The sequence below is a fragment of the Periplaneta americana genome, chromosome 2 (assembly GCF_040183065.1).
Source record: "Periplaneta americana isolate PAMFEO1 chromosome 2, P.americana_PAMFEO1_priV1, whole genome shotgun sequence".
NCBI lineage: Eukaryota > Metazoa > Arthropoda > Insecta > Blattodea > Blattidae > Periplaneta > Periplaneta americana.
Genome location: NC_091118.1, coordinates 57520682 through 57547028, shown reverse-complemented (window position 1 = coordinate 57547028; position 26347 = coordinate 57520682). Strand labels below are relative to the sequence as shown.

The following is a 26347-nucleotide window of genomic DNA, read 5'->3' as shown; positions in this document are numbered from 1 at the left end:
CCATTTTAAAGTCTTTGTTGAGAATACACAAATAAAAAGTTGCCAATATATGTAACATTAAGGCAAAATTAGTCAGTGTAGCCAATAGTACATAAATATATTCGCATTATAAAATTCAAAATTTGATCTCTCTGTAATAGGCTTAAAGACTTTACTAATAGACGGTAATTATACACAGTATTTAAAGGGTGTAAATGATATTTTGTTATTGAAGTGTTGTATCAGTAAAGAATTACGTTGTGTCAGTGAAGTGTGTTGTGTAAATGAAACGTGTTCCTGTCAGTGAAGCTTTATAGTTTATAGTGGTAGTGCAAAGTATTTGAACAGTGAAATGTTTTTAAGTGTTAGTAAAATCAGGATAGAATCAGTGAAATGTGTCGTAGTTCCAGTGCAGTGAGTGAGTTAACAGCGAAATGAGTGTAGTGCTGAAAGGTACTTGTGCAGATATGAACATATCATACTCGTGGGTTTTAGTTCGAACTTAGCTTTAAGATACAAATTAGAATTATTTTAAATGTTATTTTAAGTGGTCGTGCTTCATTTAATTTAGGGTATTCCCTATTATTATTATTATTATTATTATTATTATTATTATTATTATTATTATTATTAATTGTATTTTTAATTAATAAGTTTATTATTGTCATTATTGAGTGTAATTAGTTACCACTGCCACCGGGTATATAGGTTACCCATTGCAGTGTGAATAAATACATACATGATTATGAAATAACATTAGATTTAGCGGGAAACCTCTCATACTGTCAAATAAGAATAATTTACACATAATGTACATCAATATTTTCCCAAATACTTTTTTACCCTCTCCAATAATAGGGTCACCTATATAGAAGTAGAGGAACTATTGCAATGTTTGTCAGTTTGTCATATCTTTGATTCTCACTTATCACCTGACTAAAAAGTTCGCATACACGATCCCAAAATTCTAGGTCAGTCATCTTTGAACGCCAGTGTACTGGATGAATCCTCTGTCAATGAAGTAAGTTAAAAGTTTCATGAGTTTTCGAATATATATTGAGGCATTATGTTACTATTAATGTTTAAAATAGTCAATTTACGATGGAAAATAATGCATGTTCCACACTGTCACTTTCGATGTCCATGAAGAGGTTCTATTACCCTGTTGGTCGCGTTAGGCTCCTAGTAGCTATGACAACCGGACTGGGTTGAACGTCATCAAGATTGATGTTGCAGTTAATCTCTGTGGCAGGAACTTTATTACCTTATGACGAGTGATGCTACCATCTGTGTAACGGGAGAAGTACTAATTACTCTGGGGAATTGTCAATGAATAAACAAATGAACCTCGGAAATTTAGCACACGAGTGGAGAGTGCGTCTTGGAAGTCAGCAGAGATAGCGTTGTGCTGAGTTGTGAATCTGGCAGGGGTGTCCGTTATCTTACGACATTTTGTAACAGGGAGACTAAAATTATTCGAATCAAAATTCACATTATACCAGTTCTATTTACCGTAATTAATTAATTGTTATACATCTTGATTACACAATTTTTAACACTATTGCATTCGGGAATATGTATTATATATCTTTCTCGTGTTAAATTTTACTGTACCTGTTTAACATGTTTCTTCCTGTTATGGGCCATCTTCAGAACTGGTTGTTGCTGGTCTTGGCACCTTTTGTTTGTTTTTCCTGTGGGGGTATGTTTGTGTAGTGTAATGTGGAGTCAAAGAGTGTGTGTGTTCTGAAATTGAGTTGTATGTTGAGAATTTCATTTGGATGTGTTTTTGTGTATCTATATATTTCGTATTGTTCTAGTGTGTTTAGTTTGTGGCTTTTTGGTTGAATATGTAGAATTTCCATGTCTGTGTTCATGTCTCATTAGGTGTGGTTAGCATTTGTAATGTATTCTGTATATGTGGAAGTGTTTTGTAGTTTTGTTATGGCTTTGATGTGTTCTTTGTAACGTGTTTGAAATGATCTGCCTATCTGTCCTATGTATAAATTGTTGCAGGTGTTTCATTTGAGTTTGTATAATAATAGTTTTATTTTCCCTGGCTGAGTTGAGGCCATCAAGCCTTCTCTTCCACTCAACCAGAATCAAATCACATACAGAAAAATACATACCGGTATACAAATATTAACTGAAAAAAAAAAAATAATAATAATAATAAAGTAAAAAGAGAGATTGAATACATATACACAATCAGTATTAACTTAAAAAAAAAAAATAATAATAATAATAATAATATATATACATATACTGTATAGTAAAAAAAGAGACTGAATACATAATCACAAAGAGGAAAATACATTCTAGTATACGCCTGTATGATTGTATTTGTTTGTGTTGTTTGTGTGTGTGATGCTTTGGCAGAGTATTATTTGTTCTGTATGCGATGTTGTAATTTAATTTCTTGAATGGGTGGAAATTCTACATATTCAACAAAAAAGCCAGAAAGTAAACACACTAGAATAATACGAAATATATAGACACACAGAAACACATCCAAATGAAATTCTCAACACACAACTCAATTCCAGAACACCCTTTTTGACTTCACATTACATTACACAAACACACCCCCACAGGAAACACAAACAAAAGGCACCAAGACCACCACCAACCAGTTCTGAAGATGGCCCATAACAGGCTGAAACATGTTAACCAGGTATGGTAAAATTTAACACGAGAAAGACATATAATACATATTCCGAAATTAATTGTTTATTCATTGCAATCCTTACCTCATAATGTTTCTTTCAAATTCGTGTGAATTTAAAAATTTGAAATATACCTCTGTTTGCCTTTTTTATTTCTTTTTGTTTATTCTTTTATCTTTTCTATTTTCTTTGTTATTCCTCGTCGACTATTTTTCCATTCGTTGCTCTTTTGCTTGAAATTCTCTCTTTTTTCCCTTGATTTTTGTGCTGTTTATATTTTTTCTTGTTTTATTTAACTGATTAAAATTGACATGGAAACGAGGATTTTATTATAACAATAAGAGAAAGGACGTTGGAAGATCGGGCATGGGAGAATAGAAAAGAATGAAGAAAGGCTATAGACTCTTGAAAATAGGTACAGGAAGATGTCTTAGGACATTGTGAAACCTGATAATGATTAAATTAATAATATTATCTTCCATTTTTCTTCTTTTCTAGTAATTCATTTTTACATAAAAAATGTTAAGAAATACTGACTTACACATTTATCAATTCCCGAGACAGACATATACATTGTTTGGCAGTGAACGTTGGTCATTTTGAACACCTTCTGTAAATCTGAATGAACACCTGATACAAAATTATTGTTAAATTTTTCTAATGATTTTTATTTCTTTATATTCTATGCGTTGTATTAATACTGTAGTTAAATTTCGATTATGCATATCTATTTTTTAAGCCATCAGTGTAGTGTGTTTTCTATTTATAAGAAATGTGTTTTTTTATTTTCTACGTTCGAAGATCTGATGAATCCAAAAGCATAAAAGTAAGTAGGCCTATAATATGGTGTTATTTAAAAAACCACTCGTTTGCATACTCTTTGTAGTTTGTTGTTTAATCAACTGTCCGAAGGCAGGTCTGAACCTCACAAGTGATAGCAACAAGGCACCACTTATGAGGCAACTAGGGTAGTCAGTTCCTTTCCCCCTCCATTGCATAAATCGCCGAAATACAGTTATTGACATTTTCAGAATGCTCCTTTTTCATCCCCTAACTTTGTGTATGATATTAGATTTTCTTCATAAAATTCTAAATTTGAAAACTATGAGCAGGATTTGATACATTTAGTTACTACGTATTTATTATTATTAGTATTATTATTATTATTATTATTATTATTATTATTATTATACAGCGTGTGTGATTAGATAAAGGGATAACAAGAATGCCTTCCTCAAATTCCTATGAAAGTATAACATTCAAAAGGAAAAAGAAAACTAAATAAATATATAAATAGGGGAAGATTGCCAAAAAGATGGACAGACCAATTAGATTATTCCTAAAATAGAAACATGTCAATGGGACTAAAACTTATATTATTATTATTATTATTATTATTATTATTATTATTATTATTATTATTATTATTATTATTATACGGCTTTCAAAATTGTACAAGAAGTTGTCAGGTTATATTAATGATTGAATATGTTGTTACTGCTATTGATAACAGAAATATAACCAACCGATGATGCTTTTTCTTGCATAAGGAGCAATTTGTCTATGCAAGGTGGAAGTAAAATAACCCTTCAGATTGAATGAAACGATAGGGTACACTTAAATAAATAAATAGAAAACTTATATTACGTTATGTGATTAAATGTAGCCTACGGTTAATTATAAAATTAAGTTTGAAGTTTCAGCAGTCTGGCAACATCGCCGCTAACACACTCGTCTCGTGGTAAAGATGTAAGAGGTCAACGAACTCGGTGTGTCTGGGTAGGTGAGCTGCTCTGCCTCAACGTTGCCACTTGCTAGCATCGTGCAGTGGCTTCAAAGTAGATGTATTTTTAAAATTAAATTTACACGAAAACCGTGCACGGTATTGAAATACGCCACAGGGATAAATTGTGTAATAGATTTCCTTTCGATATGGACAAAAATCACGATTCTATTCGCAATATTTACCGCATGAGATGTTGTTAAACATTTGGGAAGGAAATAAGATATTATAGTTTCTTGTTACAACATGACCTATTCGCTATGGAAATCTGCAAGGCCATTTTGCTTCCATCCTGCATATAATGTCCGTCGTACAATGTGGCTGCATAATTGTCACAGTATATACAGATGCCCCACAAACTTTAAAACATACGAAAGAATATTTACTAATTTTCATGTATTACGGTAAACACTTACAGTATATTTAGTTCTGCAGTGAACATCAAATGATATAATCCTTCCTTGACTTTCTATTCTTCGTCTGTTCTTGACATTCAAGCTCTCTCCTGTCTGAACTTTAAAAAACTTCGTTTCCCAGCTTTCTTTTGTTTTCCCTCTCGATACGCTTTCTTTTGTTTCTAAAGAAATCGATATGTGAACTTATAATTGTTTTCTGTGGTTTCTGCAGTCTAAAACAAATGAGGAGCGTTAACGGGCGTGTTTAGACGCTTGTCTTTAGAGTTACAATGCAGGGAAAGGAGAATGTGCAGGGAATTAAAACCACGGCCCGAAATTAAAGCAGTCTCCTTCTATTTTTCACTCCTCATCTCTTTAATCTCTTCCCTTCTCCCCTTTAATATTCTCGTCTGTCTTATTCCCTTCTTGTAATTATTCTTCTTTCTCCTTTCCTGCTCTCCTTTCTGGTGTAATTTCAGTTTGTATCTCATTGCAGCCTTCCTTTCTTCTATATTAGAGCAGTTGTTATTCAGAGAAACAAATACAATATACAAGTAAGATAATGTAACTATTTATAGTACGTTCACAACACCTTTGGAGCTGATTTAAACATAGCTGTGCTATATAATATACAGAAAGCGTAGTACGCGCTCTGGCGGCGTTGTGGTTTGAGTTTGGTGATCGAATTAAACAGTACAAACACGCAAAGCAAAATTTACAAATTAGGCCTACTAGTAAGTTAATGCCAAAATTAGATGTAATCATTTGTGTTAAGTATTTTTAACGTGAAACATTAATAATAATAATAATAATAATAATAATAATAATAATAATAATAATGATTATGATGTTGATGATAATTAATTCTAGGATTTTGATGAAATTGCATCTTTTTTTCTAGTAAGCCAGAAACATTGCTGTTTTAGTCTTTATATGTTATGTGATAAATTGAGTGTTTTAAGACATATTTGTTACGGCATTTTTTTTTTTTCATTTTTTGCCTCTTACAACTCATAAGAGCATCTTTTGTTTTATTCGGACTTTTTTTTGGGCATTTTCATTTAATTTCGGCTATAAATCCCCATTATTAATATAAAATAATGTTTATTCCTTTGATATTTTGTCTACATATTTTGTCCATTAATACCCATTATTTTTTTACTTGGTTATTTAACGACGCTGTATCAACTACGAGGTTATTTAGCGTCAATGGAATTGGTGATGGTGATAAGATATTTGGCGAGATGAGGCCGAGGATTCGCCATAGATTACTTGACATTTCTCTTACAGTTGGGAAAAACCTCGAAAAAAAACCAATTAGATAATCAGCCCAAGCGGGAATCGAACCCGCGACCAGCGCAACTTCGGATTGTCAGGCAAGCGCCTTAACCGACCAAGCTACGCCGGTGGCTAATACCCATTATTTTGTATAATATTTTAATCGTTTTTCTACACAAATATTGCCATTTTAATGTAGTACACTCCAACCACCCCTTCAATATAGACTCCTCTATACCTGCTAATTCCAGATAAGAGTGGCGTTGTGGTGGGCTACATGGAAACAGCATCAGGTAAAATAATTAATTAAAATGTACCACGTACAATTAGAAAAAATTATGTAAAATTAAATAAACTTAAATATTGGTACTAGAATTTAATTTAATTACTAGTCTAAATATTAAGTAGTACAAAACCTCTTTTCATACTAAGCCAATTATGTACGAACAATTTTATGGCATTTTGAGGGCATTTTTTGAAAGATTTTTAGGTAAAAAATACATTGTTTTTAGGACATTTTTTCAGGATTTATAGGTCATCAAAATCCTAGCCCTAGTGATGATGATGATAATGATAATAATAATAATAATAATAATAATAATAATAATAATAATAATAATAATAATAATAATAATAATAATGTTTTGTTTTACTGGCAGAGTTAAGGCCATTCGGCTTTCTCTTCTACTCAACTAGCATGATAGAAAATTACTACATTGCTGTAAACAAAACATAATGCGCTTAATATTTGAGAAAACTGGTCACACTTTGTTATTACGGTGACGTCACCCAAGTGTAGGGTAATGTGTAACATGTCAAATGTGTCGTTGTTTTCCACGTACTCCCGCTCACTCCATTCTATATATTGTCGTTGTTCTTGCAACAACTCCTATGTGCAAAATATAAAATTTTTCAGTAGGAAGAAAAAACACATTTATTCATCCTATGGCAGCCGTACGTAGAGAGTACGGAGACTGTGAATTATTACATTTTCGAAACAAAGAAATATAATTATATATAGGAGATTATATTATTTGCTGTATCACTATTTAAGTTATTTAATAGAGCAAAAATCTGAAAATCGATAATAGAAGTTGTAGGAACAACGACGATATAATGTACTTCGCGATTTTCCATACGGTTCCATTGTCTATGTAATTCTCATTTATGAAGCTTAACCAAATTAAACTCAATAATTTTAATTTAATACAAATTATTATTCTAACATAAGTGGGGGTGATAAATAAATGAGGCGGATATGAAGGCAGAAATAGTTCATTCAACATAAGTTAATTCTAAAGTAATTAGCTGTGGTATTAATTTTCAAATTAATTCATTTCTCCGTAATATCATACTATTATTCATTACAATTTTATATTGATGTGTGAATCGTTTCGCCCATGAATTGCATTGTTGCCTCGACACTAGGCCTCATGGAATGAGGAAGATACACCTTGTTAAATTTAATTACTGGAAGTATAAATGAATATCAGAATTTTATTTCAAATGCCAAACTATATTTAAGTCCCAACCATGTTTTTACGACACATTTTCATGTCATTTTTGTTTGAAGAAATTCAGTTGAATATACCCTAATAAATACATAGGTTCGTAGTGAAAGTGACTTAACGTACATAGAAGGTAAGATCCTCATGTTACTGCTGCTGTTTGTCCCCCGCGAACGCTTGGATTCACAGAATTATAACTTAGGTACTACGTAATATTAAACAACAGAATACGATACTCACCCTCCTTACAACACCTGCTGGAAGTATTGCCCGCTACATTTATAATTTTATTACACTAAATACGTAGAGAGTTTTAATTTTAGCAATTTTGTCGCTCCTCCTGCAGATGTTTCATAAAATATCTTCTGTGCTGCACGTCTCAGACACTTTCGAGAACTATGTTACAAACCATGTACTATATCAAGTTTTTACTTGAATAAGCACATGAGGTTTTCTAGAACGTTTTTGAGTATTCACGGAACCTACATATTTTCTAGCGACTTAGCAGACGATTGATATTTTACGAGTCTAACATTGATCGACATTAATTTCCTTGTGCTTGGCAAAAAAAAAAAACAATAATTACAATACACCCTTTGACATGGAAAATGGTCGCTCTCCTGTAGTGTGAATTTGTCTGTCGTTCGGGTTAACGCGCGATTCACACTGGGAAATATTAAGCATCGAGGTCCGAGGATGAAGTCAAGTTGTAGCAGCGACGTATCTGTATGTTACGAAACGATATATTTCCTACGAAGCCTTTATGACTTAACGATATAACTTTTTATCCACGATGCGAAGACCGGGTATCGAATCTCTCTATTTAAAACGCACGCGTGTGAACACAGCGCACACGATGATTCCCGAGCTATTCCGAGATGGTACCAAGTCTCTGAACAGCGATCAATTTCCGTGTCAAAGGGTGTACTTCATTGTAGTTACGTTTGAACTTCGTAATCCAGCCTACATGCCCCTGATCCTTACAAACAACTCATACGGTATTGCCAAATTGAACGAGTACAGCTACAGAACTGGCACATGATAGACAAGCCTTGATGTAGGATAATGAAGTGTGTGAAACACTCCTGAAGCAATTTGTTGGTTTATCTGTTGTCTGTAACTTTCTCTTACATGAATTTTCTCTTTGTTGCAGGGACATCAGTCATAACCAACTAGAAATGATCGGTCGGAAGACACTGAGAGGCATTCCAGCGCTAAAGAATTTGTAAGTATACACTATATTGCTTTCATCACGTTAATTTAATTTATTTGTTCTGTAGTAGTAAGTGCATGAAATAAAGAATGTTCGTGTAGATTTCTTTAAATTTTTCAATTGTAGGGCAAACTCGGCTAATTTCGTGATATTCCTTTTTAAATTTACCACGAAATTATACCAGCGATAAATGTAATTCTGATGGTATAGTATAAATGGCGGAAGATGTACAACCCATGCATTATGTCCAGACACTCCCCCATTCATCCTACAGAGCTGCGCACGAGATCGGATGAGTCTACTTACGAATTATAGGGGAATGGGTTAGCCTTTACCTTGAACACGCCCGACCTTCCCTTCTATTCCTACCCCCTCCACAGAAACGTTGTTCTCCTACTGCGCATCGCGAGTGTCTTGACAAAATGCATGAGCTATAATATAACATAGATTTTGTTCACTGCGCTCTTACAGTGACGTCAGCGGATTTTTTGGAAACGACTTGAAGAGTTGTGAGATATATCGCTTTCCTTTGTTAATAGAATAGTTTTTTTTTTACTGCGTTGTGTGGTCCGACTTGTTTTCAATGTAAGAAATCACATTGTATACTTCTTGGTGAAACAATATATGCTTATCAATGCACTGATTATGTAACACAGCCTTATCTTGGGAGGTTATTTTCTTAGCGTTTTTCTCATTGCACGAGGACCTTTTTTCTCTATAATTTTTTTTTACACTGGTGTAAGAAATATCAAATGCATGAAACATAAAATATTTGTGTGTGTTCATAGCATCTCTGATAAATTGTGCATGTCGTGAATATTCCAGATGGCAGATGTAATCGCTGGGTCAAATGTGGAAAGAAATACAATATAAATGATATCAAAGAGATAATTGATTGTGTCTTAAAAAAAGGAAAACTGTCTCTGAGAGACCTCGTCTTTTTCTTGGCAAGTTCGACGTGGACCAAGAAGACACCACAGCAGCAGCCAGCCTCTAAAGTGAGTTAAAAGAGGTAGACAACGAAGCAGCATCAGCTTCAGGAGCCAAACAAATAAGATCTTTACTTACAGAAAAACCTAATGATAAGTCAAATGATTTGTTGCGATCTTACTCATGAAATTTCCAGGACGACAAGCGTGGTGAAAGATGAATTCAGTGCATCATTTGTGATCAGTGGTTTCATGAAACATGGCAAGGCTTTCAAAATACCGAAAGAAATTTATTTTTATTTTTTGTGTTGTAGATATTGAATCTGACTGAGGAATTTAAAATTTCACTGAATTTGCCTAAATATTTTAAATTTAAGGATTATCACGAAACTATCATTGTACTATCACGAAATTATACCAACCCTTCTAGAGTGCTAAATTTGTTTGTGCATTTGTATTGCTTGTTTGTTAAGTATTGTATAAATTTGAGCTAAATATGGTGATATGTATGGTAACTTCATGAACCCTAATAATGTAACTACATTAAAAACAATATATATATATATATATATATATATATATATATATATATGTTTTAAATATGAACCTTATTCTTGCACCAAAACCTTAGTATCGCGAAATTAGCCGAGTCTACTCTGTATCTATTAATATGTTGCATACATATGCTTTTACTGTCCTTATATTTGTCCAAAGTCGACCCATGTAATAAGTATTACTTAATCATTATTGAAAATGAATTGTTTTGGTGAAAGCCAGAAGACTCTGACTCTTTTAGATAAAAAGTTAAATATTGTATTTTTAGTATAAATATAAAATAAAAACATAACTTTTCAACTATGTTAAGCATAATTTTAAATTGTAGTAAAAATACTGCCTTGTTTAAGTGGTTTTAATATTAGGAATAACTTTTATTCTAAAAATGTTCTGCTTGACTGACTTGAGATAAAATGTTTTCAATTATTCGGAATATTTAGCAAAAAATATTAATTTCTTCATGGCTATCAAAACCAGATGTTTTTTATTGTTGCATATCTTGGAGAGCAACATTATCTAGGAAGCCGTGATATCTTAAGATGTGACAAACAATTTGAATTGTTTTATGGTCATGAAGAAGATAATACGTTTTCGCTTAATTTTCCAGAAAATTATGAAAGTTTTAACCCAAGTCAGTGAAGCAGAACATTTTTTTACGATTTTTTGTTGTTAATATTAAAACTCCTTGGACAAACAGTATTTTTACCTTAATTAACAATTACCAAAATTAACAATTTTGCTTTACGAGAAAATGTTTGAAAAGTTACGATCATTTTTCTAAATATAAATTAATAAATTTTATGCTTAGACTAAAAATAATAGTAATAATTAATAGTATTTTATCTAAAAGAGAGTTCTGGTTTTACCGAAAGAATTCATTTTCAACGATTAAGTAATATTTATTACAGGGGTCGATCTTAGACAAATATGAAGACAAAAGAAAAAACAATTTAAACGGGGTATCCTTAGATTCTGCTAAAGCACTGTGCATGTATACATACATACATGCATACATACATACATACATACATACATACATACATACACTACTATTATCTGTGCATTTCGAACTGGCGAATCAAGGTCACGTACAAACGTACAAAAGTACAAACCACGTACGAGCCACTGAACTGAAAACTGTGAACTGAAGCACTGGTAATTCCGGCTGTTCCAGCTGACTTTAGTTGAGGAGAATGGTCCAGGATTGGGGTAAGCACACGTGGCAAATGTAGTCCATTGCTTGACCTTGAGGCGCCATTTCGAAATGCACAGATAATAGTGATTATATTTATTTATCGAACTCACCACCAAAGTGGCATACTTAACTTGACAAAGTGTATCGAACAAAATATAATCTGCGGTATATATTAAAACAATTCTCATAATCTCCTCACCTTTCGTTTAAACTGAAGTATCTAGACATCAAATGGAGCTACGATAACATATTTTATCTTAAAACACTCGGGGCATTACGGATCATCAATTGAGCCCTAATTTATTTGATTCGGTCATTTTGAACCAAAGTGTCCACATCTGTGGAGTAACGGTCAGCGCGTCTGGCTGCGAAACCAGGTGACCCGGGTTCGAATCCCGGTTGGGGCAAGTTACTTGGTTGAGGTTTTTTCCGGGGTTTTCCTTCAACCCAATACGAGCAAATGCTGGGTAACTTTCGGTGCTGGACCCCGGACTCATTTCACCGACATTATCACCTTCATATCATTCAGACGCTAAATAACCTAGATGTTGATACAGCGTCGTAAAATAACCCAGTAATTAATTAATTATGAACCAAAGTTGTGATGTGAACATGTACAGTAGTGACAAAAAAAACCGGATCGACCTTTGTAGCTGATTTCAGATCCTTGTTCACTCAGAGCATGATAGACTGGTAACTAAGACTTTCGTGGTTCGAATCCTGCCTGGGAAGGAAACTTTTTTTGTTCCTTGTTCAAATTTATTCCCAATACTTTCGATTGCAGCGATATTTTACTATTTAATTAACTTATTATTCCCAGAACATGAATTTTGCCAGCAGTCGAAAAGTATTGGGAATAAATTTGAATAAGGAATAAAAAAAGTTTCCTTCCCAAGCAGGATTCGAACCACGAAAGTCTTAGTTACCAGTCTATCGTGCTCTGGAGTGAACAAGGCTCTGAAATCAGCTATAAGGGTCGGTCCGTTTTTTTTTTTGCCACTACTGTACAAAGACAAGATTTATGAAGCGTTTCAATACATGTTATGAGATCATATCATATTTGCTACTAAAATAGTCAACTTTCAATTGAAAGTAAAATCATTTCATATTCCCCACTGCAGTTCAGTCGGATAGGATTCGCGAACCACATGGTGAGTTTCCGCAGACTTAAACTGTCTGACACCGGTATGATGACAGTGGTGATGTGAATTCTTCTCAAACGGCAAGTATAATTGTTTCACTCCATCAATCATTAATTTATGCGTAAAATGTGACAAAAATTGAAGCGAAAGATTTCTCATCCAAGTTGGCAGATGGCACCCCAGACCTGATATTACTCATTCCGATAGATTTTTTTTTTTTCAGTGAACGATAAAACGTGGGGGTAGTGGTGGAGGTTTTGATGGAGAGTCTAGGTAGGAGGGGATGAGAGCGGCATAATTTACCCTTCACCCCAACTCACTTTCCTTAAATCCTACCAACCCTTATTCAAAGTAAGGGATTTTTTTTTTGATTAAGTTGAAGGAATATTGAATGATGAGAAGAAATGCGTTTGCAATCGTAAAAAAAATGCTTGAAAAGGTCTGAAAGATTTTTTTAAATAAAAATCTCTACTTGCCAGTTCTTTCTGTCGTATTGAGTTTCCCCTCCCTTCTCTTTCCCCGAGTTTCCTTTTCTTTTTTTTCTTTTTTAATCCTTAGTTTGTGAATTTGTATTTTCGGCTCACAGGACACGTATAAAAAAATTCTCTTTCCGTTCCTTAAAAAGAAGTAGCCTGTCGCGTTTAATACTTCTAAGTTAGTGCAGTTTGAATTTCTCCCGATATGATTCATAATATCACTAGGGTTCGATCGTCCTACATTTTCATATTTTTAACATGAAACGTGTATGCACTTGAATGTTAGAAATCTAGTCACACTTTCTCTTAATAACAAGACGTTATTAATTAAATTAGACATTGGCTGACTGAAATTATTACGATGTGCTTAAAACAAAGTAGCTTCAAAACCAGCCGGACGTGATTAAACACATTATAATGAATTCAATTCTTCTACGATAGTGCGAAAAGTTGCAATAAAGTCGGCCTTTAAGGGTCGTATTCATAGACAGACTTTGGAAAGTACAAAGTCACCATTTTCCTATTCACAGTCGATACTTTGACAAAAGTAAACTTCAATTGTGACTTTACTTCGAAGTCGCCGAAAATCTAGACTTTGACTTTGACTTTCGTTCGTGGACATAAGGAAAATGGCTGATATTTCGAAAATTGTTGAATTTGCCGAGAATATTGAGGGCATCCAGAAGATTATTAAATCTGCTCATGTTCCTTAGCATATTATTCAAATCAAGGTACAAATTTGATAAACAGACAGTATTAGATATCCTCGTCATGTTTCAACATTCACTGACGAATAATAATCCAAGAGGATTATCTGTTCCACCAATAATTGAACTTCTTATTTCATCGCGATTTACACTACAAGTAAGGATTGATAGCTTAATATTGATTTCGACCTTTTAATTCCATAGTGGATAGGTTACACAATTATTGGATATGCAGTTAATTTACGAGTATAATCCTTGCGGTCGTCATAATGTTTTCTGAATATTGATTTCAATTAATTTTCAAGTAGTTTCTGCAGACATGCAGGGAATAACTCTGCCAACAGTCAGCAGGATAATATACCTCTTTCATAGACTGTCATTGGTGGCATCTTCTTATCTTGCATATGTTCAGAATAAAATTATTTTATAATGAAATAATTCGAGGGCTTAATGTGAATCTAAGTGAATCTAACATACTGTAACTACAATCGATAGTTTATTCACAACAAAATTCTATTTCAGATTAACTATACCACCATGTTTTGTAGTTACGAATTTTATTGTATTATATACGAGTGCAAGACTGTTCGGAATTTAGTTACGATTTTTTGTGACCAAGTAGAAGAACGAATTATTATCGAATGGTGTAAAGATCTAAAAATGTCAATTTTTGTACTCACATTAGTTTCACGCTAAGCTCTCGAATAATTATTCTTATGTAAAGCTGCAAGAACGGTTAACAATCACTTAACATGTACCAATGTTCAATTGTTTCATTGATTTGTGACTCAAAAGATGGGCTTTGATTGTGGCAATGCCTACTCTATTTCAACTATCTATTAATTTAATTTGTTTAGAAAGCAGTGATTGTGATTGCCAACATTACAACAAGATCGTCAAATCTCGACTTACCAAAGTCAAAGTCAAAGTCAAAGTCTCAGCAGTATTGTCTATGATTAGGACTTTTAACAAAGTTAAACTTTACTACGAAATTCGACTTTGGGAAGTCTTCATCGAAAGTCTCGTTTATGAATACTGCCCTAAAAGACTAGTGCTTAAAAAAAGTAATCACTTTACGCACTGCCATAGATAATGCAATAGTCAATGTACAAACTTCATTCAGTTGGAAATTAAAGCATTACCTCGGTCTTTCATGACGTAAATAATACACATAACACAAATAAGTAACAGACGTAACATCGATATTTACATTTTATCCCCTTATTATTCTGAAGTTACATAGTAGGCCTATTCATCGCTTGCATTGTTTCAAGAATCTGAAGTAACTATACTTTTCATCAGTATAATAGGCAGCGATGACCCTTCCCTATGTGCTACAGTGCTACAGCACAATGATAATTTTTGCTCAAATAATGTATTTTACCATACCATAGTATTTGATCTGTCATTTGACAATTAACCGTGGTTATGTTCATGACGCGTTATAGACTGTTTAGTCTTCGATTTTCGCTCTTCAATACCTCAGGGGATTCGTTGTGCTACCCAGAACTCCACATGAGAATGTAGAGAAATATGCGCATGTGCGAAACTGAAATCACTGCTCTGATTGGCTATTTTTACGCGGGAAAGTGCTGTAGTCAGCTTTAGCACGACACAGCTTGGAGATTGCAAAAGTAAAACGTAACGAAAGAATGCTTGTTTGTGAAAGAACTCTTAACTGTTTACAATGTATTTGGTAATTCAAGTGGCCGATTGCTGCTGCCATTTACCTACATGAGGTTCCTCCTGAATCAGCCAGCAAACGACGGAAAATGGAATCCCAGAAAATTGAAGCCAAGGAAGTATGTGACCGTATAATTCAGGAAGCTACACATCGTTTCCAGTCTTTAAGCTATCTAGACGCAACAAATTGTTAAACAAAATTGTTTTTCATAATTTTTCGCATTATTTTCCTGAACGCGAACTTGAAGTTGCTGTTAACAGCTATACTGTACTGAACAAAAGAGTGTTAAGGGGTTAGGTACAGCTTGCAGCAGTAAATTTTTTGCAAATATTCAACATTTTTTTCCCTTCATTACTGTATCTTGCACAATAATGAAAATTGATGTGTGAAACGCTGTCCTTCTGCTATATGAAAAAATATTTCTACGATTTAAATATATATATATATATATATATATATATATATATATATATATACATATTTTTTTTTCAGAATTCGAAATGTTGGCAGCTTACTGTACAGTGATGAAGCGTTTCCCTCATAACTCATAAACTTGTTAACTTTTTCATGTTCTCTCTCTTTTATATTATTGCTGAAACACATGTTTACAACATCATGCTCTTTCAACTACATTCCTTAATAAATAATATTTTTTTTTTATTTTGTGTTAGAAGATACTGATGTTTGATCATTTTTAAATGAATTTATTTTTTATCAGACAATCTATCAAAGGTAGAGAAGTGATCTTGTAACATATTGTAGATATGACATGCATAAATACACACAAAAATTTCATCACAAAATGTTGCCTAGTTTTTAGTTATGTGAGAAACCCTTCATTAATGCACAGTGAACTGAATTTTGGGGAAAAAAAGTAAATAATTTTTTTTTAATCTTAAAAATATTTTTTTCATATAGCAGAAGGACACTGATATATACATACTAATTTTCATTATTATACAAGATACAGTAATGGAAGGAAAAAATGTTGAATATTTTCAAAATTTTACTGCTGTAAGCTGTACCTAACCCCTTAAAGACACAACTTGGAGTTCTATACGGAAGACCCGTCTTCCGAAATGTAGATGGAGCTTTTCAATTGTTACAATACATAACATAGCCTCCAACAATTTACAGGATCCATTCTGTGAAGTAACGAAGTTGTTAAATATTTTGGTTACAACACCAATGACCACTGCTGAGCCAGAAAGATGTTTTTCTTGCTTGAAACGCATAAAAACGTTTTTAAGGAACACTATGTCCCAGGATCGCCTCACTGCTCTTGCAATTCTGTCAATAGAAAAGAGTATGATGTTCAAGATGGAGGGGTTTAACATCAGGGTGATTGACAAGTTCTGCAGTAGGAAGGAACGTCGTATGGACTTCATATTTCGTCACTGAGTGGGTCTCAAATGAAGATAAATACATATAAGTGTGTACAGTAGGCCTATATAGAGATTGTAGCATACTCATTATTTTGACCACCAGCCGCTACTGGTAATAGGCTATGATTCCATAGTTACTTATTTCAGAAACATGTCCAGAATTGTGTGTTAAAATCATTAACTAACTAACAAGAATTTCTGAAAAGAAATAAAAGACTCTAATTACAAGAATAACACATATTAACTATTAAAATTAATTTTTATATTAATTGCGTAATTAATAGCTATATTTTATTTACTCTCTGACAACGTGTTTTTTCAACGTGAAATCAAATTGTATTCAACATATACCACTAATAAATCAAATCTCCACTTTTTCTGAACACTTGCATATGAATATAACACATTCAAATTATTTATGCAAGTATTCGCATGCTTCTTTAAATACCACTTCATAATCTTGCCATGCATGATATATTTATTTCCATTGGATTTTTGTGAGATCTAATCTAATAGTTCGAGTTCGAATTCCGCAGTTTCCATATTCATTTAATTTTATATTTATAATATGTGAGAGTCGGACATTGTACAAAATAATTTACATTGTACTGGAAATTACCGCAGCCAGATGTAGCATTCAACTTTTTCTGACCGCTTTGTTGATTATGACCGGTTCAGATGGCCATGAAATCGAGATCATGAATAAAACCGGCTGTCATTCCATGGAGTCTGAATTTAGACGGCCATGAAATTGTGATCTTATAACCTCTCCAACTTGAAATATTTATTTAATACAAATTTGTGCTATCCTAGAAAAAAACATTATGCTACACATTCGTAAAGTTATCTTTTTGGCTCTCGTGTGTTTGCAAACAAAGCGAAGCCAAGATTCACAAAACTTACACTCGTGCCAAAAAAAGATAACCTTTAAGAACTTGTAGCATAAATAACTATAATAATAATAATAAAAGGTAAAGGTATCCCCATAACATGCCATGAAGGCACTTGGGGGGCATGGGGGTAGAGCTCCATGCTTTCCATGACCTCGGCACTAGAATGAGATGGTGTGGTCGGCACCACGCTCTGACCGCCTTTTACCCCCGAGAAAGACCCGGTACTCAATTTTATAGGAGGCTGAGTGAACCTCGGGGCCGTTCTGAAAGTTTGGCAACGAGAAAAAATCCTGTCACCACCTGGGACCGAACCCCGGACCTTCCAGTCCGTAGCCAGCTGCTCTACCAACTGAGCTACCCGGCCGCCAATAATAATAATAATAATAATAATAATAATAATAATAATAATAAATAATCCGTGGCCCCACAGCCCGTGAAAGGCCCAGACCGACCAGCCGGCTACTGGCCTCGCTCCTACATTCCGAAGCAGAGGTGGACGATCATCCAACCAGAATGGAGGTATCGTGTGGTTAGCACGATGATCCTCCCAGCCGTTATAGCTGGCTTTCGCAACCGGATTTCGCTAGCTTTCGTAGCTCCCCAAGTGCATCATGATGCTGGGTGGTCACCGGTCTCATACACGGGCTGAAATTTCTTGACAACATTTTCTCCCCCATGAGGACTCGAACCAGGGCGCATTTCGTAACGCGAGTCCTAGGCAGGATGCTTTAGACCACGATGCCACGCATAAATAACTATTTAGCGTAAATGTAGAAGTTTAACTAAATGTTCAGCATAATTTTGATTTAATACATTATTATTATTATTATTATTATTATTATTATTATTATTATTATTATTATTATTATTATTATTATTATTCCTTCACAAATGGGAATTATTCATAAATGCAGGGAGTTTAAAGACAGAAATAATTATTTTATGCACTCTAATTCTGAAGTCTTAGCTCTAGTATTAATTCCCAAATTAATCTAAAATATCTGTAACGACATATTCTTATTCAGTATTGACGTCATATTGATGGTGTGAATCGTTTCGGCTATTATTTATTGCAGCCATCGTCAACTGGCCTGCATATTAGTTCTGAGGCAACGCATCCCATCACAGAAGCCGACTTTCTGACCATAATTTACAATGTCTTCTTCGATTGTGTTCTACACGAGCATTGACACCTAACATTGAACTGTTAGTGAGAGAAAAACAAATTCAAAAATCAAGGATAACCAATGCTAATGATCAGCGAAAATAATTTTTATAATTTGTTATTTACATTGTAATAAAATAATTTAGGCCTACTTCAGTCTTCGAACAGAAACGAAACTTTGAAATCACGATTTCGTCTCCGCATACCACACCACCGTTTGCCCGCGTTGGTGTGGAGTCGCCATTTTTGCTTTTGCGATTGTTGCGCAACATAGTGACAAAACAATCAACTTCAAACAAATGAAATACAAATACTTTGAGTTTGTCTTTCTTTTAGTACCAGTCCCATTTCATGAATCCGTATACCTTGTTAGCAATGATTAATTTATATCAGGGAGGTTTGAATGGAACACCTTGTATATTGTATTCGCTCTGCTCATTTCAAACTTTTCCTCGATTTTGTAAAAAGCACTTCCCACCCTTGTATCGTAATATACTATTTCGAGATACTGAACTTTGACGAGTAGGCTAATATTTGCGAAAAGGAAGAGTAACTACATAACGTGATGTATTTCAAATGTGTGGTTATTAATACCTACGGTTTTTTTTCCTTTCTTGCAGACAGTTGGACAATAACAGGCTAACCTGCATCGACGAGTCCGCGGTTCATGGCTTGACCGAGTTGGAAGTCCTGTGAGTATTAAATACATTGATTTACATAAGAATATGTTAAGGACATCGGTATTGCTATTTGTTTATAATTTTATACAGGGTGTTTCGGAAGAAATAGAAGTATGGAGTATTCCGAATATAAACATGTTCTCAATTTTCAATGGAGGTGGAGATATAGTTTTTTTTAATTATTAAATTATTGTTTATTTAACGACGGTCGCAACTGCCGAGGTTATGTGAACGTCGCCATTGTGCCGGAATTTTGTCCCGCAGGAGTTCTTTTACATGCCCGTTAAATCGACTGACATGAGCCTGTCGCATTTAAGCCCTCGTAATGCGAGGAAGTTCGTTCAGTACCGGACACTTAAGGCTTTTCTTATAATTAAAAACCGAATTATTATATTAACTTTATTTTTCCTTTAACATGAAATTAACAAATTCACTAACTAACATTTCTAATATAAACATTTCAAAATAAATTTTAAAATAGTGTAAAGAAATAATGTGAACATAAATATTTGCATATATTTAGAAATGGAATACAGTAACGAGACATTTTTAATACTTACAATATTCGCATTCCTACTTGTCTAATGTTTCCGGAACACTAGCACAAACTTCGTGAGCCTACATTTTACAAGAGGAGCATTGGATCCAGTCTTCATTGTGTTTCTCCACATAAAATGCGGGAAGTTTCAATATCTTCAGACATATGGGTTTCTTTCTGCTTCTTTGTGTTTTTTTTTTTTTTTTTTTTTTTTTTTTTGCATCCAGATTCCATCTTTCTTTCGATGGTTTAGGATTAGCTTCTGACATCATTTACGTTCTATAAATTGCAAATAATTAAATAAATTACTAAATAATATATAAATACCACAAAATAGTATATTCGATTCTGCACGACTAAACTGATTGACACGACTGAAGATATGAAACCAAGATTATTCTAAAACCATCAGTTTAAATTACATTAAATCAAATCAAAAAGTATTATGTAGACTATAATTAAATTATTTCTATGAGATTTGATATAATACTTCCTCAATTTCCTTTATTTTTACTAAACGTAGCTTAACTCGATACAATTCACAACCAACAGATAAACGTGTAGACACAAATTCTGCATGATTCTTAATTGAATGTTATTTTTCAACTCGATTCTTTCAATATTCTCCCAGGATTGCATGCATAAACGCATGGAAAATTTAATCATGTAGATACACCTTAACACTTTCATTCACTTAACTTATAATATGCCGAATTATATAACCTAATGCGGGTTCTGTAGAATAACAATACGTTATCTCTTGAAGAAATGACAGTAGAATATGCATACTATATATTGCAACACCGAACTTACTGCACGAGGAGTCTTGCGGTCCCAATCAATAATAATTAATCAATTAACTTATACAGGGATATCATTTTATTTTTACTTCAATTTTTATTGTACCTGAGTTTTTTAACATACGTCACTCCCACCCCTTATACTACTAAACTTCCAATCATCCTCCACACAAACCCAAGGCCGCGTATGCAGACAGTCGCCTTACGGTCACAGTATACAGTACTGAGTTAGTGAGTATAGTACATTCCAGAAATATGTTCGCGTTTTCCAGTGACGAAAGAGCTTTCAATATTGAATCATATTTTCGCAAAGATACTGTCGTCCGTTTGCCTACGTCGTAGCCTGGTTTCCCCCACCCGCTTCTGCTCGCCCCTCTGTAAAGGCTAGTGGCTGGGCTGTCTTAGCTCTTTTCTGAAAATATTAATTTCTGTTAAAAATTGGACTTCTACGTAATATTATACAACTGTTTAATTTAACTTAAATAAAAGGGCCTCGTTAAGCAATTAACTGTCACGTGATTTCCCCCCTTTGTATGTATGTATGTCTGTACGTATGTATGTATGTATGTATGTATTCACACTGCAATGGGTATATACCCGATGGCAGTGGTAACTAATTGCATTCAATATGATGACAATAATAAACTTGTTAATTAAAAATACACTTAATAATAATACCAATAATTAATACTAACAATAATTTATAATAATAATAATAATAATAATAATTAATACTAACAATAATTTATAATAATAATAATAATAATAATAATAATAATAATAATAATAATAATAATAATAGGGAATACCCTAAATTTAATGAAGCACGATCACTTAAAATAACATTTAAAATAAATCTAATTTGTATCTTAAATCTAAGTTCGAACTAAAACCCACGAGTATGATATGTTCATATCTGCACAAGTACCTTTCCACATTACACTCATTTCGCTGTCAACTCACTCATTGCACTGGAACTACGACACATTGCACTGATTCTATCCTGATTTCACTAACACTTCAAAAACATTTCACTGTTCAAATACTTTGCACTGCCACTATAAACTATAAAGCTTCCCTGACAGGAACACGTTTCACTGTCACAACACACTTCACTGACACAACACACTTCACTGACACAACATAATTCTTCACTGATACAACACTTCAATAACAAAATATCATTTACACCCTTTACATACTGTGTATAATTATCGTCTATTAGTAAAGTCCTTAAGCCTATTTTTAAATACGTTTTTGGTTGTTGGTAAAGCCTTTAGGAAGTCTGCAGGTAAAGCATTCCAGTCCCTGATAGTACGATTGAGAAAAGAAAAATTTCCAGCGTCCGTCCTCTGTCTTCTTTCCCTCAATTTATATGAGTGGTCGTTCCTTGAAGAGTAATTTGGGGGTTGCAACCTATTTTTTATTTCTCTCCAGGCAGGCTCACCTCTGTATGTTTTGAACAGTGCGCATAATCGAATTCGCGTTCTCCTGTCCTTGAGTGTGTCCCATTTTAATGGTGAATTTTTCCGACAACACTTGAGAGTCCGTTTTTGAATCTTTTCCAGTGTCTTAACATGTTCTAATCTGTAAGGATCCCAACTTGCTGCACCATATTCCATTACTGGACGTACTAGTGATTTATATGCAATCTCTTTGGATTTGTCAGAGCCTTTTCTTAGTACCCTCATCACAAAGTGTAACACTCTCCATGCTTTTCCCGCTGTGTCCGTAACGTGTTCCCCCCAACCGAGATCGCTGCTAAATGTTATTCCGAGGTATTTACATTTGTTAACTTCCGCAATGGTCTCACCCCCTAACGTATACGATGCGACTATTTTATTTCTTTTCCTTGTAAAGCTGATGGCTTTGCTCTTTAGAGAATTTATTTTCATTTTGTTGGCTATTGCCCAATCGTTTATTCTATTTACGTCAGTCTGAAGAAGAGTAGTATCTTCATAACTTTTTATTTCCCTTTATACCATACAATCATCCGCGAATAAGCGAACCCTAGACAAGATATTAACTGGCAGATCATTTACAAAAGCCAAGAATAGAAGAGGCCCCAAGACACTCCCCTGTGAGACCCCGGAAGTAATTTCAATTGGGTTCGATAATTCCTCCCCTACCCGTACTCTCTGAGTGCGACCAGTTAAAAACTCCTTGATCCACTGGAGTACTCTGAAGTCAATCCCCGTTGATTGTAGTTTAACCAACAATATATCGTGTGGGACTACATCGAATGCGCGTGAAAAGTCAATAATCACTGCATCTACTTAGCTACTGGAATCTATTCCGTGTTCTAAATCCTGACATACAGTTACTAATTGACTCTCACATGAATAGCCCCCCCGAAATCCATGCTGACAGTCATGTAACCTATTTGAGTTATCCCAATGCTGCCTTAGATAAGCTGAAATCAAGTGTTCCATGTGTTTGCAAACCACAGAGGTGAGGCTAACCGGTCTGTAATTTTTTGTATCTGAGCGAGACCCTGACTTATAAATTGGCACCACTATTGCATCTTTCCAATCTCGCGGGACAGTACCATTGTTAATTGATATTTCAAATGTACGCACTAGATAGGGAAACTGGGTGACGTATTCTACGTGCTGGTGTAGTCCTCATACAGTGCAGAATTTTTTCGTTATTCAACGTGTCTTTCTTTCTCTCCATATTATTTTCTATTTCATTCTAACTCTGCTCCTTTCTACCTGTCTTACCTCCATCTTTCATTATTATACTCTATCTTTATATTATTTTCGTTCTAATCTAAATTACTTCTCTTTTTTTACTTTTTTTTTTTGTCAAGTGTGTCTTCCATTTTCTCTATCTTGTATTCTGTTTCAGCCTAACTCAGTTGCATTATATTCATATTTTATCTCTTTATCGCATTATTGTCCTTTTTCACCATGTTTTATTTTTATCTAAATATACCTTTATTGCTTCCTTTCTTTCTCCCTTCTCTGAATCTACCTTCTTATCTACGTAGTTCTTTCTATACCTCAGTCTAGAACAGTGATGTCAAAGCAAGCGCATTTTTCTGACCTTGATGTCGTGCGCGGGCAGCAAGCGCTAAGTATGGAAATAGGAAGGGTTGTGTATATGAATAAGCAACCTATTGGATTAAGAAAACCCTGCGACATAATCACTTAGACGGACAGTAGATAGCATGTCTGAGTATTTTATCTTTTCGGATCGAGCAGAAGTGACGATTGAATTTGCAGTACGTAAGATACTCTTTTATAGACTAGGTACAGAATTATTTCAACATGAGTTACTAGTACGAAGGACGAAACTGGTAATTGGAATTGGGTACAATAGTCTATAGTGCGATAATATGCACAAAAGAACTGAAGCCTGTATTGAAATGAACTGCCACCATTTTCAAAAATGAGTTTAAATATCCATATTATGGTTATTTTTTAATTTAACTTCTTTCTCTATATTGTACTCTAATGTGCTGTAGACAGTATAATATACACTGCATAATGAATACATCCGCATCAGTTCGTGAGTGAAAACACTTATTGTTAATATTGTACTGTATTTTAGTTAAACAAAAACCTAATAAAAATTATGAAACTCAAAATTGCGATATTTCCTAGTTTACGTATATTAATGAACTACTTTTTCTTCCCTCTTATACCTAGTAAAGTGATTTGTTCGTATTTTACGCCAGTATCATCGAACTCCAGTCGTGGAAAGGGGCAGCAAACGGCGTTTCCGGTTCTTAGCCATTAGTCCAAAGGTATAGCCAGGTTAATATTAAAATGTTAGTAAAAATAAAATGATGTCCTTGTACGTTATTGGCCGCACGGCGGCGAGTGATGACCAAAACTCAAAGTGTACGCCGACGTTAACCCAATGAGTGGGACGCTAATATACGATTTATGACGTAGGGCGCGTCTGTAAGCGAGCATTGCTGCAAGATCTCGTCTTATCTCTGCAGTCATTAAACCATTGCTCCTTTTTCATCTCGTTGCTCAACCTCCTCTCAAGTTTGGGAATAGAACTTTTCTCACAGATATAAAGCAATTGACAGCTGAGACGAGGTTGAAGCTAGCAGGAAGCTATCTCGAGTGCAACCTACTCTCTCTGAAAGCTCACAAAGGCGAAGGGTGGCGCTATTTGATTGCGAGTATTAATTTCTGACTGTGCGGCTGAAGCCCAGGAACTGGCAACTCTTGAGTCAATTTACAGAGTCAACAGTAGACTGTCTCAAAGTAGTAAAAGCAGAGAAATTCATGATTGTCACTTTGACGGAGTTATCAAAGCAGGGATTCAATTGTGACAGAGATGATAAGTGGCTGAATTTGAGAAGACGAGAGAATAGGACGAAGATAATGAACTAATGAGAGGAAACACGTGAAGGAGAGGGAGTAGAGGAAGGAAGGAACGAAGGATTGGGAGAGAAATTTTATAGGAATGAATGAAGGGGGAAAAAGACGTGAGACAAATATGAACAGTGAAAAGAAATTAATAAAGAAAAGATAGCAGAGCAGGAAATGAGTGAATTGGGAAAGAGAGAAAGAAAATAAATGAAGAGTTCAGAACCATAATGGGCCAAGCGCCATTTACTAAAACCGTAGAAAACATGGGTTAAAATGAAGTTATTACCATAATTAAATGGAAACATATAGCAAGTAATATAAAGTATACACATTAAAACTAAATGATATATCAATCTTCATTAAACTATGGTATTCACTTAACTTTAACCCTTGCTTTCTCCGTTTTTAATAAATGGCGCTTGGCCCACTATGGCTCTGAATCCTTCAAATAGGGAAAAGGAAAGGATGGAATACAAGGAAAACATAGACAGAAAAATAATAATTCATGACAAACAAATTGATTTGTAATACAAAACATCATCAGGAAAAGAGTGTAATCACGAGATAAGGTCAGTAATTTTAAATTTTGGAAAATCTTTTTACATGATCTTCTTTTATGCACATCTGTCATTATCCGTTTAGATTTCTTTTGTAAAACAATAATACAGTCGGCCTCGTTGGTGCAGTTGGTATAGCGCTGCCCTTCTATTCCCGAGGTTGCGGGTTCGATCCCGGGCCAGGTCGATGGCATTTAAGTGTGCTTAAATGTGACAGGCTCATGTCAGTAGATTTACTGGCATGTAAAAGAACTCCTGCGAGACAAAATTTCGGCACACCGGCGACGTTGATATAACCTCGGCAGTTGCGAGCGTCGTTAAATAAAACATAACATTTAACAATAATACAGAGTGATCCGTTTGGGTATGGATAAAATAAAAACACTATAAAACATTTACTACTGAATTTTATTTGTTGAAACTTTGTGCATACAACACTGAAAGATGGGAGATTCGTCAAAGCTCAACATGACCCCCATTGAGCA

The 26347-nt window shown here is 34.2% G+C and overlaps 1 protein-coding gene across 2 annotated transcripts in view; it reads left to right on the top strand.

Annotated features, from left to right (window-relative positions):
* Positions 1–26347, top strand: part of sli (slit guidance ligand) — a 799923-nt gene that overhangs the window by 579685 nt on the left and 193891 nt on the right. For both annotated transcript variants that reach the window (XM_069817706.1, XM_069817697.1), the window contains exons 4-5: positions 8763–8834; positions 19574–19645. In XM_069817706.1, coding sequence (XP_069673807.1) covers positions 8763–8834; positions 19574–19645 — 144 coding nt within the window. The remainder of the gene's footprint in view (positions 1–8762; positions 8835–19573; positions 19646–26347) is intronic.